The sequence below is a fragment of the Stegastes partitus genome, unplaced genomic scaffold, assembly GCF_000690725.1.
Source record: "Stegastes partitus isolate 25-593 unplaced genomic scaffold, Stegastes_partitus-1.0.2 Scaffold1719, whole genome shotgun sequence".
In the NCBI taxonomy this organism is placed as follows: Eukaryota; Metazoa; Chordata; class Actinopteri; family Pomacentridae; genus Stegastes; species Stegastes partitus.
The window spans coordinates 40972-57386 of record NW_007579450.1 but is presented as its reverse complement, the minus strand read 5'-3'; the positions used below and the strand labels follow the sequence as shown (position 1 = coordinate 57386).

At 38.9% G+C, this 16415-nt stretch overlaps 1 protein-coding gene across 1 annotated transcript; it reads left to right on the top strand.

Moving 5' to 3' along the window:
* The first annotated feature begins 522 nt into the window (after window positions 1-522).
* LOC103372240 (G protein-coupled receptor kinase 5-like) lies at window positions 523-16032 on the top strand. Its single transcript, XM_008301819.1, has 16 exons — window positions 523-574; window positions 1322-1411; window positions 1488-1600; window positions 4969-5046; window positions 5411-5508; window positions 5583-5675; window positions 5816-5879; window positions 6936-7076; window positions 9076-9266; window positions 9344-9381; window positions 12004-12093; window positions 12444-12652; window positions 13901-14038; window positions 14148-14285; window positions 14954-15094; window positions 15170-16032. The coding sequence occupies exons 1-16, from the start codon at window positions 523-525 to the stop codon at window positions 15257-15259; spliced, it is 1764 nt and encodes a 587-aa protein (XP_008300041.1). The 3' UTR covers window positions 15260-16032.
* The last annotated feature ends 383 nt before the right edge of the window (window positions 16033-16415 follow it).

Sequence of the window (16415 nt, the reverse complement as noted above, 5' to 3'; positions counted from 1 at the left end):
AGGCTGAATGAGAAAATGTCCCCTAAAGTTGAACCTGTAGAGATTCATTCTGCAAAGCTTCTATCACATCTTTTTCTTTATTTTTCTTTCCTCTTTTTTCATCGTGAAAACGTGTTAGTCAACTTTTTTGTAAGCACAAACAAATAAATCCCTGCAAACATTTAAAAACTATCTCTCCTGGTTATTATTCCTTTTGTTTCTAATTTTCTGCCTACCTCTCTCAGTAAATCCATCACTCCTGCACAGTTTGTTTTCCGTAAATAAAGGTGACAGGAGCTGTGCAGTGCTTGTTCCGCCTCTGTGACGGGGGAGTGTCGTGTGCTTAAGAGTATGCTGACACACAATAAGAGCTGCGTCTCCATTCATTACTGAGCCACAGGGTTAGACACAGGTTAGACAGCACGCCTCATTACTCAACCTCCATCTGCTGAAACACTGCTGATTAGTTCTGAGTTCATTACATGAAGGCCGGGCATCCTGCAGTTCTGGATTAATAGACAAGGACACTTATACAGCTGCTACATGGAGATTGAAAGCCTTGTGGCAAACAGTGCTCTGGTTAGAGCCAGAGAAGGTAAGAGGCTGTTTGCAGATAATTCCATAGAGTTTAAAAAAAGTTCATGAAATGTTGGTGATATTAGTCTTTTATGAAGGCAGATACCAGATGTCAACATTATTATTTATGAATCTTTCTCTCTCTCTCTCTCTCTATATATATATATATATATATATATATATATATATATATATATATATACATATGAATAAATGAGAGGTGCATTTTAACATGACTTGCATGTGGTTATAGTTCAATTTGCAGGCTTTCTTTGCGACATAATGTTTGTGAGAAGCAGTGTTTTGGGTGGGTAATCTCAGGTCAGTGACCTCTAAGCCACATTGTGTTAAAGGGGGAAGAATGATGAAACAGTTGGCTGGACTGGTTTCAATTTTCCAGGTGTCCAGCTTCACTATTTCATCTTCTGGGAGTCTTTTCAAAAAGACTCCTATTGAAATAATAAATTTCTCACCTTGAATATTCAGTACAGTGAGTTGTGTGAATATGTCGACGCAAACTTTGAGTGACGTTTCAGTTTGAAAGTAAGTTGCAGAGTAATGTGGTCCCACAGGCTTTGCTTACCTGTTCCTGGAGCTATTTATAGTCCATTCACTGTAGTGGAGCAGGCTATTGTCTGAAACCTGACGGGCCAGGCATGCACGTACGCGTGCGTGTTTATGACACACTGCTGATAGGCATGAGAGTTATTCATCATCATGTTGGCTGTTTATTCTCACGAATAGTTTAATCTGTGTGTCCCTGCAGGTGGAGGGAGTAAAGGCAAGAGCTGGAAATGGAGAGAGATGCTTCGCTTCCCCCACATTAGTCAGTGTCAAGATCTAGCCATGGAGATAGGTGAGTGTGTTTAATGAGTCGAAACGTGTCGTGGTTTGTTGTGTGGTTACACATCTTGTTGTATTTCTTCCTTCAGAGCGAGACTACTACAGTCTGTGTGTGAAGCAGCCGATTGGAAAGAAGCTGTTTCAGCTCTTCTGTCGCAGTCGGCCTGATCTGCAGCCCTACATGTCTCTGCAGGATGCTCTGGTATGCTTGTCTGTGAAGATTCTCAGTCATCCAGGTCATGGTTATTCTGGTAGATTAATCATAGCAACTGGACTTGCTTGAGTTTGTTGAAGACATGTCACCTCTCACCCAAGAGGCTTCATCAGTTCTGACTGACTAGTTGGGAGATTCAGATACTTATATCCTAAGGAGCCATTAACACCTGAGTTTTGGTTTTCAATTGGGGGTTGTTGCTCTTCCCCCTCATTCTGTGAGTCATGATCATATGAGTCATATGTGAGTGCTCTCCCTGTCACAAAGGGGTTCGTTAAGGTGTTTTGTGGCGAGGTGTGAATGCAGTTTCATCTTCCTGGGGAGAGATCTTAGGACTGAATTGTAAACCAGTGAGAGATGATGTCTCAGACCTCCACCTCTGTTGAGGGATGGTCTTTCCAATTTGACATAGATGGCTTCTTTCAACCCTCTCTCAAACCATCTGTTCTCTCTGGCCAAGATCTGTATGTTGTTGCCTTCAAATGAGTGTCCTTTGTCCTTGAGATGCAGGTGGACTGCTGAGTCCTGTCCTCCACAAGCGCATGGCTCAACATAGAAGAGCCACCTCCTCAGGCGTCAAATTATTAAACTGTGGTTGTATCAGCAGCTTCAGCGAAAACCTGCAGTGGGGGTCAGCCATGTCGCCGTGAGGCAGATGATGTTGTAGTCTCTTGCGTCCCTCTGGTACCTGATTCTGGCTCTGAGCTCGTCCAGCTTGTTGTCCAGGGTCTGGAAGTTCGCAAGCAGGATGCTAGGTAGTGGTGGTTGGTGTGCTCGTAGCCTCAACCTGTTCCGAATCCCAGCACGTTTCCTCTGGGGCCTGTTATGCTGCCGACGTCCGTGTCGTTGTTGTTGTTGGGGGGCCTCTCACTGGGCCAGGACACATCGGCAGAAAAACTGTTGTACTGTGGTTATAAGCCAATATTCACCAGTGTGTCTCTGTCGTATTTGTGGCGACGAGGACACAGCATGGTGAACACCATGCAAAAAGATAAATTAAAGCAAAAAGATAAATAAAAATAATAAAAAAAAGTTGCATGATATGAACAGTGCACCTCTGAGGTCTGCAAAATCCCCTGTTGGAGACAGTTATTACATAAAATGCTGTTCCTTTGGGACAGTTTTTATTAGATCGGTAGGAAATATGGGGAAAGAGAGCAAGGGAATTGAGCTGGGATTTGAGCAACTTTTAGCTCATTAAACCTTCTTTAAAATGTGTCATGTTGAGAACATGTAATTGAGAACTGTATTATTTTAACCAATGCTCTGATCAGGCATTGCAGGAGAAGCTTTTTAATTTCTGTTTTTTGAGAGCGCCTCATACAGTCTGTAACGCTATATGAGCAGGGCCTGAACTTTTAAACATGATCTTGTTGCCTCAGCTACATTTCTGAATCCCAATAACAAGCAGCAGTAAAGATAGATTTTAGTGTATGCGATGTTAAAAAAAAAAAATAGCCACCATGTGATACAAGATTAACCTGTACAGGAAATATTCGTTCAAAAAAGGTAAAATTACAAAACCTGGTTATACACCAAGCTGCATTTTTTTCTATTGAGTAATGTTTAAAAGTAGTATAATAATTTTCACAGTCTATGATTGCTTCATTTGTGCATTTTGCAGCTTGTGCTCAAATGAAGAAGTAAAAACTGAGGAAGTGGACCCACATGTGGGTTGATGCTAAGAAGCAAGAACAAGTTGTACAACTGACATGTTTTCTTTTGGTCCACGGCATCTGGTATTGATCAGATTCGTGGTGTGCACAGTCTAATGTTGTAGCTACAGCAGAATTCCGTAATGTTTTTTCCAATATTTTTGCATGGGAATGATTAATAGGGACAAAAATGTTTGATATCATACCAGTACTGAGTAAGAACACTATAACCATGAAACAGCTGAACTTTAATCCAATGGGGTATTTGTATGTACTCCAGGAGTGATTTTGCCATTTCTTTGCCATACTGATGTTTAGGGTAAACCGAGGTAAGCAGTGCCCAACGATAATTCTCCTCCTGACCATTAGATGCAGTCAGTTTTCATTTCACATCCTTTTATATAATCATAGTGATTTTGTTCATCTTTAAATAGCAATGAAATCATTGTAATGGTGTGAGGAAATCAAAAGAAGTAACAAAAAAAATAACAAAACTTTTTTTTTTCTGTAATATGTAAAAACATTAGAGTAGGACTTTTGAGGGAACACTCATTCAATATATTCAGAGTTTCATTCCATATATTCAGACTTTCATTCCATATATTCAGACTTTCATTCCATATATATAATTTCCCAAACGGCATGCCATATATATATATATATGCCAGCAATTTTTTAAAAATATAGTAATAACATAGTAAAGTTATAACTTTATATACTTTATATATAATAACACTGTAATTTGTTCACTTAAGCATACTTCTTGTGCACATATTACAATGATATTCAATCTATATATTTTCAAAAGAAAACATATTTTTCTTAAGGTAGATCTTTCACCGGTTTACCCTACTGACACAATGTCAGCAAAATAACTTCAGTTAATTGCATTAGCTCCACTCTGCCAGGGCTCTCTGCTCTTAAAACTGCATTTTTCTTCTTCTTTTCGTCTTTGCTTTTGCATTTCTTCTCGTTGATGTAAACAGTCATGTTGGAATCTGTAATCAGAGATTTCATCCAGGCTGAGGAAATATTTTCCATGTCGTTTTTCTGCGTCTCACCTCCAGCAAGATTTTAGAGTGAGATTTCTTTTCCCTGATGAATAAATCCATAATGTTCTGACTAGGCCTGCACAATTTTACAATATTTAGTTTTGTTTTTCTGTGTGTGTGCAGAATAGAAATACAAAAACAGATTATAAAAAAGCTATAAAAAAATAGAGAGAGAGAGAGAGAGAGAGAGAGAGAGAGAGAGAGAGAGAGAAAGTTATTTATTTGGAGTAACAGTGGCAAACATATCTGAAATAGTTTCTTACTTTGAATGGCATCTTCAATAGAGCTTAGTGGTGCTGACTAAAATGGATTTATTATTGCAACCAAATTTTACTTGTCAGTGTTTCTTCCCTGTTCTTTGCTCATTTTGCTGTACATTTGTGGATTCCACATGTCCACAAAGTTTGTGTCTCTTTAAACAATCTTTGTCATTAAGCTATGGGTTTTTGCTACAACACTAAATTAGTTTGGTTATTCTCCATAATTAATGACACTGACATGTGTTATAGTCAGGTCAATAGTATTTAGTCGAGAGCACTTTGGTGCAACAGGTTTGGTTTTAAATGTGTTTTATAAATAATGTTAACTTGACTGTGTAAACTGTTTACAGGGCTGACCCCCCTTATGCTCTCCTCGCTGTATCCTTTAGGACACTTTTGAGACAAAGTCGGATGAGGAGAGAAAAGATTTTGGCATCAGCATCATCCAGAGATTCCTCATGAGGCAGGTCTGACAACTAGCACAGATTACACCATGAAACTTCTCCAGTTAATTACTTACATTAAGGCAATGATTTTTTGTATTACAAGCTGTCTGAAAAGTTATTTTTAAATATGACAATGAGGTAATAGCTCAATAAATATGCAACAATTGGCATAAATGTCTACAACATAAAGTAAAATGACCACTTAAATATGTATACAGAACATTTTCTTTCCACTAATTTCAAGGAAGTTATGAAAGTAGAATACCCCAAAAACCTCAAATTGGACTAGTGCATTGAAATACTGTTTTTGTCTTAACTAATTGTAGCAGCAATAACAGCTGCTATTTCAAAATCTGTTTTAACATGTTCATCCATGTTTCTGCAGTCCGGTCAGTGTGTGCCCATTGTGTCGAAGCATGAAGAAAGCTGCATCCAGAGTCTGGAGGCTGACCCCTGCACTGACGTCTTTCACGCCTGCAGGGAGTAAGTTCACACCTCTTATGTCCAGTCATATGTATGTTTGAAAGGAATAATAACTCATCTGTGTCCTGGATTAGAGACCTACATAAACACCTCGGTGGAGAGTCCTTCAATCAGTACCAGGACAGCATGTTCTTTGACCGCTTTCTGCAGTGGAAGATGTTGGAGAGGTCAGTACGCGTGTCGTTTCTGCTTGCACTGATACGCTCTCCCTCAAACACCTCAAACACCTTAGCTATGTGCCATGTTTATCTCTAAGAGTTCTTCAGAAAATATATTTAAAATGAAGCAACCTGTTTTTCTCTTCCAGGCAGCCTATCACCAAGCAGTGCTTTAGGCAGTACAGGCTGCTGGGGAAAGGAGGGTTTGGAGAGGTAAGACTGCAGCCACATCACCCATGGCTAATCCTCTGAACCCTGAAGTTTTGTTTTGTTTTACACAGCTGTTACAAATACTAGGGTGAAAAAAGATAGTTCTACATATTATAGATAATTAATTATTTACATTTTTATACCCTTTACAAACTTTTCCCTACTACCCTGCATGTCAACTATAGAGAGATATTTCACCATGCTGAATGTATCTTCCAACCACTTGCTCCTCTGTACACTGTTTTTGAATTATACATTTATTTTATTGATCCAGCATGTTTTGTTTTCCTCTCAGTCTTTCTTGTTGCTTACTCACAGAGCTGAGTCACTAATAACTTTACATTTGTCCTGAGGCAAATTCTTAAATCAGACATGTAGAATAGTGATAAAATATCAGTTTTTGGGGTTCTATTTGTTTAGTTTTGTTGATCACATGGCCATTACTGAATTAGGTAATTCTCTCATTCTGATCTAGTATAGAGGCTAGTTGAAAACTGTCAATATGACAATTAAAAGCTTAGTTTAGTTTATTACTTATCTGGTGTACATAGACTATATTTTTGATGTTTTGGCTGACAACCACTCAAAGCAGCCTCGAAGAAGATTTGCTGTGGTATATCTTATGGGGAAAAGTTCACTTATTCAGTAAAACCTCCAGCCTTCTTTCATGGTTCCAACAGTGTTCATGTGTGTGGAAAATTAATCTAACTACAAACACTCACCAAAGTCAGTAAAATTTAATTTCATTATCTATCCAGTAGCATTATGGGAAATGTAGGTTCCCGTGTTTTTGAAACATGACCCACACTAAAGAATAACTGAGGATATTTTAGCCTCCATTGCTTTGATTTTTTTCTACCTGAGTGTGACCCTAAATCACTGCTAGACTGCTGTACGACAGCGATCCACAGTGTGTTTGTCTGAGCAACTTCATTATCTCATGTTGGGAAACTGCTACTTTCAAACACCTCATTACTTTCTAAAACTGATAGCAGTCTGACAGACAAGTCTGCCACAACAATCCCTTTGTCATTTGATCCAGCTGCGCTGTGTCTCCAGGTGTGGGCTTGCCAGGTGCGAGCCACAGGAATGATGTACGCCTGCAAGAAGCTGGAGAAAACCCATGTGAAGAAGAGGCGAGGAGAGGCCATGGCTCTCAATGAGAAACAGATACTGGAAGGGCTGGACAGCCGGTTTGTGGTGAGATCACTGCTATTCAGCTTTCCGCCTGCTTTCTTCTTAAAAAGTTACACATGAAGGGATACATCTGGTATCTTTTCTCAAAGTAATTCAAAAAAATAAAATCTAAGAATTGATCCTGCAAACAAAGTTAACTGTCTTTATAACTGAAGCTTTCATATTCCTCTGGGATACAGAGCATTTTTGTTGCCCATAAACGTTAAAAAACATACTGATGAGCCACACTGCTGTACTGGTTCACATGTTGCTTTATTATTGTGTAACACACAATGTAGTTTATTTTGACTCAAGCCCATAAACACCATCCTACTGCCTCTTTAAAGCAAAAAAGGTAGATCAAGCCACCGCTGAAAGCAGTCCCCAACAAATGCACAATTTCCTTTGTTTGACTAACATCTCTTAAAAATAAAAATAAAATTGCAATTTGTTAATAGCTGCTTCTGTGGATGCCCAACAGATGATGATTAACAATCAAAACTATATCTTCATAGGAAAAATGAAACTGAAACCAATGCTACAAATGCCCTTATATCTGTTTGCAGCTACATTACAATGTGCTATAAAGGTATTTAATAAATGTTGTACTGCTTACAAATGATAAGTAGTATTTTTAGAGTTTTTCCCCAAATGTGTATGAATCCACATCTGAAATTAATCCCCACTTTTTTCTGTTTGCTTGAAAAGTGTAATGGGCAGCTGTTTTAGGAAAGTCCTAATTTAAGAAAAAACAACATACTATATATTCATAACCACCAGTGACACTGGTGTTGGGAAATCTGAAAAATGTGGACTCACACATGTGTCATTATACAAGATTTGTTGGCAACGACAGAATATTAAACTGGGGTGTTATACTTTTGGTATTTAAGTAAAACATAAAGAAAGGTAGATAGGTAGATAGATAGATAGATAGATAGATAGATAGATAGATAGATAGATAGATAGATAGATAGATAGATAGATAGATAGATAGATANAGATAGATAGATAGATAGATAGATAGATAGATAGATAGATAGATAGATAGATAGATAGATAGATAGATAGATAGATAGATAGAACTTTATTGATCCCTTTGGTAGGTTACCTCAGGGAAATTGTTATACAAGTACAACACAACACCAACACAACATTAGTAATAATAATAATAACAATAACAATAACAATAACAATAACAATAACAATAACAACAATGGATACAGTAACAAAATTGCCAAAGTGCCAAAATATTGCATACAGCTCGGTGATAGAGCATGATGCTCTATCTCACCCCAATGTCCTCACTCCTCACCACTTGAATATTTGCTACTACCACCAAGATCTGCACCCACGGCGGCTCCACCCAGGCCCGCGCCACAGGCTTCCACCTCTCCCTGCTTGCTGCTCCTCCCCCTCCCCCTCGAGCTCAGAGTTGAACTGTTGAACAAATTGATCCTGCCTTACTGTGCACAATTGTTAGGAAGCTTCTACAGTTTCTTTACTTTTTTATTATTATTGTTCAATTTATTTTATTTTGTTTATTTTTTATGTCAATGTGGGTGTGTCCTTATATGTAGTATAACGCAGTTTTACTGCCATAAATCATGCGAAAAAATAAATAAATAAAAGTTGATTTTCTTGTATTATTTATTTTAGAACAAATTAAAAGATGCTGGAAAAAATTCTGGCTCTACATACTACAGACATTTAATTATTTACATTTTTGCAAACTCTACAAACTTTTTCATTTTACTATGCACATCACCACTCAAAAATGTTTCACCATGCTAAATGTATCTTTCCACAATTTGTTCCTCTGCATACTGTTTTCAAGCCATGCTACATTTATTTTATTCTTCTGCTATGTTTTATTTTCCTCCTCAAAGTGCATTGTAAAGCTAATATTTTACATCTCTCATGTACGTTAGTGAGGTGTCAACATCTGAAAATGCAGAGCTTTAGTGTTAGATTTCACGGGTATTTCTAGTAAAGAGCTCAATGATTTTACTTCTCCATGTAGGTGAATCTGGTGTATGCTTATGAGACCAAGCACGCTCTCTGTATGGTTTTGACTATGATGAGTGGCGGTGACCTGAGGTTTCACATATATAACATCGGCGAGCCTGGCCTGGACAGAAAGAGAGTGCGGTTCTATGCTGCAGAAGTCTGCTGCGGTTTAATTCACCTCCATAGAATGTCAATATTGTACAGGTGAGTGCTTTTCTTCATGCACTGAGTCTCACTGAGGCATGGAGATAGTAACTCAAATACTGTGCTTTATCTTTCAGAGATCTGAAACCAGAAAACATTCTCTTGGATGACAACGGTATGTACAACTACAGGAAGCACCTGCCGTTATTGCCTGCACAGTAAATAACTTCTAGTGTACTATTATAACCTGTGGTTTAGCCACCACCTTTTGCCTATTTTTAGCTTGGAAATTAACTCTGAATGATTCAGGTGATAACCTATTTGTGCAGCTGTGGCTCAGATGCTAGGGTAGGTTATCTTCTAATCGCAAGGTTGGCAGTTTGATCCCTCACCCCTCCACAGTCAAAGTGTCTTTAGGCAAGACACTGAATCTGAAGCTGCTCCCAATGGCAGGCAGCACCTTGCATGGCAGCTGTCTTGCCATTGGTGTATGAATGTGTACGTGAATGGGTGAATGAGAAAACACTGTAAAGCGCTTTGAGTACCACTAAGGTAGAATGCACTATGTAAGTGCAGACCATGTACCATAGCAGCACGAGTTCTACCAGGAAATCACTGTAGCCACTTAGATTCATTCTCCAGATGCATGTTCTGGAGAAGGAAATGTTGAGCGTATTTTGACATGGGTGCAGTGCCTATAAATAGCATTCACCTTCTTTAAAATTTTTCCCTTTTGATAGCTTTTAAAAATTAGATCAGGGTCAATTTAACTTGCCTTTTGTAACAGGAATTTACAAAAATGACTTTTTTATGTCAAAGTAAAAACACATTTGTACAAGAAATAATTACAAAAAAATATAGTGATTGCATAAGTATTTACCCCCTTCAAGTCAGTATTTGGTGATGCACTTTTGGCCACAATTAGAGCATTGAGCCTGGGTGAATAGGTCTCTATCAGCCTCACACATCTGGATACTGTAGTGTTATCCTCATTCTTCTTTGCAAAAACTGATCAAGCTCTGTCAGGTTACATGAGGATTGTGAGTAAACAGCCCATTTCAAGTCCAGTCATAAATTCCCAACTGGATTGAGGTCTAGGCTCTGATTCAGTTACTTCAGGCTATTCACCTTGTTGGCTGTGTGTTTCAGGTCATTGTCTTGCTGCAAAACAAATCTCCTCCCAAGTTGTAGTTCTCTTGCCGATTGCATCAGGTTGTCCTCAGATATTTTCCTATACTTAGCTGCATTCTTTTATGCTCTATATTTAGAAGCCTTTCAGAGCCTGCTGCCAAGAAGTATCACCACATCATGATGCTGCCACCACCATGCTTCACAGCGAGTTTGGTGTGTTTGTCATGATGTGCAGTGTTTGGTGTCTGCCAAACATAGTGTCTAGTCTGATTACCCAAAAGCTTAATTTTGGCCTATTCAGATCAAAGAACCTTCTTCCAGATATAATATGAGATTTTCTTTTGTAACAGTGGCTTTCTCTGTCCTACTCTCCCATAAAGTTTTCACTGGTGAAGAACAATTGCTGTACACACACTCTCCCCCATCTCTTCCGCTGAGCTTGTAACTCTTTCAAAGGAGTCATAAGTGTCTTGGTGTCTTGTATGGTCACTCAGTTTTTGAGGACAGCCTGCTCTCTGCAGATTTACATGTGTGTTCATATTCCTTCCATTTCTTAATGATGGATTGAATTGTAATCTAAGGCAGCGGTCTCCAACCTTTTTTGCACCACGGACCGGTTTTAAGCAAGAAATTTTTCTACGGACCGGTCATTACGCACATAACAAATATTATTTTATTTTTTTTCTATTGAAAAGTTTCATAAATGAAAAAAAATATTTTTTATTGTTTAATATGTTTACTTTTTCTCTCTCTCAGTATTAAGTCTCTCCCACTTTCCAAAGCAGCTCTCCTGAGACGTTTGTTTTTGACTGACGGCTTCGTTTAGCAGCCGGGCATAAAAACTGACAGTCAAGTGCGGGAAACGAGCACAAACGGAAGTGACGGGAAGACGAGCTAGTCGTTTTTCAAAATAAAACACCCTGCAGACTCCGCTGGAAATAAAAATAAACCAATAAAACGTTTTTTTTCTTTCTGTGCGGCCCGGTACCAAATGACCCACGGCCCGGTGGTTGGGGACCACTGATCTAAGGGACAATCAGTGTCTTGGAAATATTTTCGTACCCATCCTCTGACCTATGCTTTTCAATAACTTTTTACCAGTATTGTTTTGAGTGTTCTTTTGTGATTGTGGTGTAGTTATATCCAGGAGTACTGATTCACCGCTGACTAGACCTTCCAGATGCAGGTGTCTTTATACTACAATCACTGAGATACATTCATTTATTTCTATTTTACTAGTTGTGTGACTTTTGCATCAGTGGGCTGTACTTGTGTTGAATTAGGGGAGGCCCTTAAAAGGGAGTGAAAATGCATGACATGGAAGAGTCTATTTTGTACATTGTTGTCAAAAAAAAGGAAAATTAAAAAGATAATTCGATTTTGAAAACTTCCAAAGGCAGTGAATACTATTTATAGGTACAAATAGACTGTTTGAGGAAGTAAAAAGCCTGTAGGAATCAGGTAGTGTTACCTGTTTTGAGTCACCTTCGCACCTGCATCTGGTTCCAAGAACCTCTCCTGCATCAGACCTTGGCACAACAGCAGCGCAGGGAAGAGGAACTTGATTCAGGGAAAGTGAAAGTACGTCAGCGCAGCAAAAGAAAAAAAGTCCCAACCTGGAAACCAGTTCAGTTGATTTTCTTTCTTTTTTTTGTATACCCCAAAGGACATATCCGCATCTCTGACCTGGGTTTGGCTGTGAAGCTGTCTGAGGGGATTCTGGTCAGAGGCAGGGTGGGAACACTGGGATACATGGGTATGTACACACTGGTATACAGGGAACTCAGTTAAAGTCTTTCTGAATTCACTGACTACATTTAAGACTTTAATAGTAATTCTACTGATATAATTAGGGTCTACACATGCAAACAAACAAAGAGTAGCAAAGAAACAAGTAAATGTGTGTTGTTGTTTTTTTCTTTCCATTGATCTGAAAGAACACTAGTTATGGAGGCAAAATACTACACAATCTCAAAATTGATCAGTGCATGAAAAAGCTATATTTTTGCCTGTGCAGTAGCATCGCAGCCAGCACATGATACATTTACCAAGGTGTAGCTGCACAGCAAACACAGAGTTTATCACTAATTTGCATCCTGATTTCAGCTCCTGAGGTGATCAACCTTGAGCGTTACGGGATGAGCGCAGACTGGTGGGGCCTCGGCTGTCTGATCTACGAAATGACTGCTGGGCAGCCTCCGTTCAGGGCCAAAGGAGAGCATCCAAAACCCCCAGAGATGGAGAGAAGAATCCTGAAAGAACAGGAGGAATATAGTAACAAGTTTAGCCCGAATATGAAGGACCTCTGCTCTTTGGTAAGTTGTTGGAAACAACCAGAAACGACTTATGGGCAGCTTTCATGAGTTAAAATGCACCTTTTTTTTAAAGCATACATTTGTATAATTCATAGCCGGAAAACGCACAGCTGAAACAAGCTGTGTTTGTGCAGTTGATGTAATGTTATTAATGACACATGTTTGCCTTGCTACAAAATGTGACCTTTGTTGTTCCATCCTTCAAGCAATTCACAAGTTTTCTTACTGGTCGTGTAGCGGCTGACCAAGGATCCAAAACAGACATAGCCAGACCTTAGATTGAATTGGTATATAAGAAAATCAGGCTGGTTATCATCGTTGCCTTGCAACTAGAAGGTTGCCGGTTCGCATCCTATTGAGGACACTTGGAATCTTTCTGCGTGGAGTTTGCATGTTCTCCTTGTGCAGCGTGGGGGTTCTCTCTGGGTTCTCTGGCTTCCTCCCACACAGTCCAAAAACATGTTGAGGTTAATTGGTGATTCTAAATTGTCTGTAGGTGTGAACGTGAGTATGCATAGTTGTCTGTCTCTATTTGTAGCCTTGCGATAGACTGGCGACCTGTCCAGGGTGTCTCCTGCCTTCGCCCTAAGTCAGCTGGAATAGGCTCCAGCCCCCCCGCGACCCTAGAGAGGATTAAGCGGTGTATAGATAATGGATGGATGGATGGATGGATGGATGGATGGATATAAGAAAAGCTTACATTTCTGTCAACTTTCTGTCAAGTTTTGCTTTTCTTGTGACATACTGGGTAATTTACTTTTTAAATCCTTCTAATATGAGACTTGAAAGAAGAAATATCTGCTCATATTTCTTTTTATCATAAAGGTTCATACCTCTGATGAGGAGTCATATTAGCCTTCCTAAAAAAAAATAATAAACAAATGATGGAACAAACAGCTGTTCATCAGGAGTAATTTTGCACAAATTGAGAAGCAAACGTTTTCTGGTTTCACTTTGCCCTCTGGGTCCAGTTGTAAAATGAAATATCTTTGTTTTGGATTGTTGGTTAAACTAAACAAAACTGTTATAGATGTCACTTTGAGCTTGTGGTGGAAATATTTTATAGACAAAACAATTAAACAAGGGGAAAAAATAGTTTGACTTTTTTTTGTATAACTCTTTGGATGTTTCATCACAGGAAAAAGCAGAGCAGAACAAACTGTGATTGAATGCTGTCAATTACACATTTTTCGTGCCACAAAATGCTGAACTGTGCTTGAAGGAATGAACACATTTTGTTTATTGCAGCTGTTGAGCAAGGACCCGAAAGAGAGGCTGGGCTGCCAGGGCTCAGGTGGCAGAGAGATTCAGTCTCACTCTTTCTTCAAGAAGATAAACTTCCGGATGCTGGAGGCAGGACTTGTTGAGGCTCCATTTAAACCTGATGCAAGTACCTGTAATGACTTACATGATTTGGTGTAGACAAAGAAAGATATAAAAACTAGTACACAAGCTCACTGGTGGAATTTACTCTCATTTGTTCTTGCTCCTTTAGCCCAGACTGGTGTACTGCAGCGACGTGCAGGACATCGAAGAGTTTTCCTCAGTGAAGGGCGTCACACTGGACCAGACAGACAGCAACTTCTACACCAAATTCAACACAGGGAAGGTTCCCGTAAATTGGCAAAATGAGGCAAGTTTGTTCTGCTGTTCAGTAGTATTGTCACAAAACCAAATTCTACCATCAATATGATGCCTGCCTCAATATGCAGACACTGAAATTATAGCACAGTAAAAACCTAACACATAAAGAAACATAATAGAATGACAGATGCAAGACAGAGGCCATAAAACAATATGAGTGAATTACTGAACCACGGTGGGTTTATATGATCATAACTGCAAGAACTCTTCACTGAGATCATTCTTTACACATTCATGACTTTCCACCATCACACATCACACTGCTGCTAATAAAACCTTCAGTCCCTGCAGACATCAGCTGAGCAGCACTTCAGTGCACATTTTAATGATCCACTTTCACTCTTTCTGCAGGAAATTATTTTTGTATATGCCTGATTTTTTTGCAGTTTGCAGGGATGTCCATTACAGCTGAATGATTTTTGGAAAATATCTGTTTTGTGATTTTTTTTTTTTTTTTTTGGGACAGATATTACCATTTGTTCTTACAGTCTCTTGTTTTTCCACCATAAAAGTTGCTGCAGCTTGTATATAGGAGAAAAATGCTGGTAAAATGAGAAATGGTATTACTTTAATTGGCAGGGTATTGCGATACCATGCAACATGACTGTCAAGACAGGAACTAAAAAACCTCACAGCCTTTTTCCATCTCTCATGCAGATAATAGAAACGGGCTGTTTTAGGGAGCTAAATATTTTTGGCCCTGTGGGATCTCGCTCTCCAGACCTGGACTGGACCCAGGTCCCCATAGTCCCCAAAGTCCCCAAACGCCGCCTGCTGGACCGACTTTTCCGCAGACATGTAAGGACTCAGTCTACAGTCTCTGAAAGTGAGAGTGTGATTATATGACACATGAATATTTATTTCCTCTAACAGCACTCTACGGATTCATCGGACGAAAGCAGAGAGAGCTTGGTGTCCAATAAGAGCTACACCAGGTCAGGACTCCTCACTTCTACGCTCTGAGGACAATCTCAGAACAGACTGCTTTAAAGACAAAAACACAGCCATCCAGTGTAGCAGCACAGGACCTCTCGCCCTGTAAATCAAAGCACAGCATTTCTTTCTTTATGTTTGTACTGTTTTCCCCCACACTCACAGTTACATTATATTAGCACCAGCTTCTTCATCCGCTCTCAGGTAAAACTGATGTATAATTTTACCGTCTGTTACGCACAAAAGCAATGCATCATTTTAAAAACAGAATGTGCCATTTTTTATGTACTCAAATCTTGATGCAAAGAGGATGGCTCTTTTAAACTGATTTAAACAGTTGTACTGTTTTAGATGAAACAGCTGAGCCTCAAATAAACCATATTTTTTATTGCAGTGGTTCTCATCTATGTTTTATGTGGATTTAAGTAATTAAACAGGAAAAGCATAAATGACATTATGCTCGTTTCTTGTGACATACTGACTACTTTACTCAGTGAGGTGTCTGAAAAACCTTCAAATGTGACAAAACTGATCATAATTCTTGTTATGACAAAAGCCATAACCTGTGATAAGGAGTCGCATGTTGGCCTTGATTAAACTAATCAAACAATGAGTTGTTTAGCTGTTCATCTGCAAAAGTTTGGAAGGAAATGGCACATTTTTGTTGTTACATTGTTTCATTCTGTTTTGTTATTGTTGTTTTGAAAGTAAATTAAAAATCTTTTGGATTATTGGTCAAAGAAAGGAGTTTACAGACTGGTAATGGACATTTATAAATATTTCCTGACATTTTATAGAAAAGAAAAAAAAAAACATTAAGAAGAAAAATCAACCAAGCATACTTAAGCTAAAAGTTTACAACAGAGGTCTGAAATTGGCATCATCCAAATCCAAATCTGACGTGCATACATTTTCAAAAAAAAAAGAGACACTCCAGAGTTGAAACGACAGAAGAACAATAAGACATCATAAAAAATGCTTAACACAAAAAATACAAAAGCTGCAGCAGGAAAGAACAGGAATAAAAAGTCAAATTCTGACCATTTGCAGGTGTGCATTTGCAATTTCACTGTGGAAACTGGTGCAGAATGCAAACATCAAATTCTGTCAAAGTAATCAAACCTTCATGTGGAGGATCATCAGTGGTAACAAGACATGGGTCTGCGGCTGACACCAAGACTCAGAT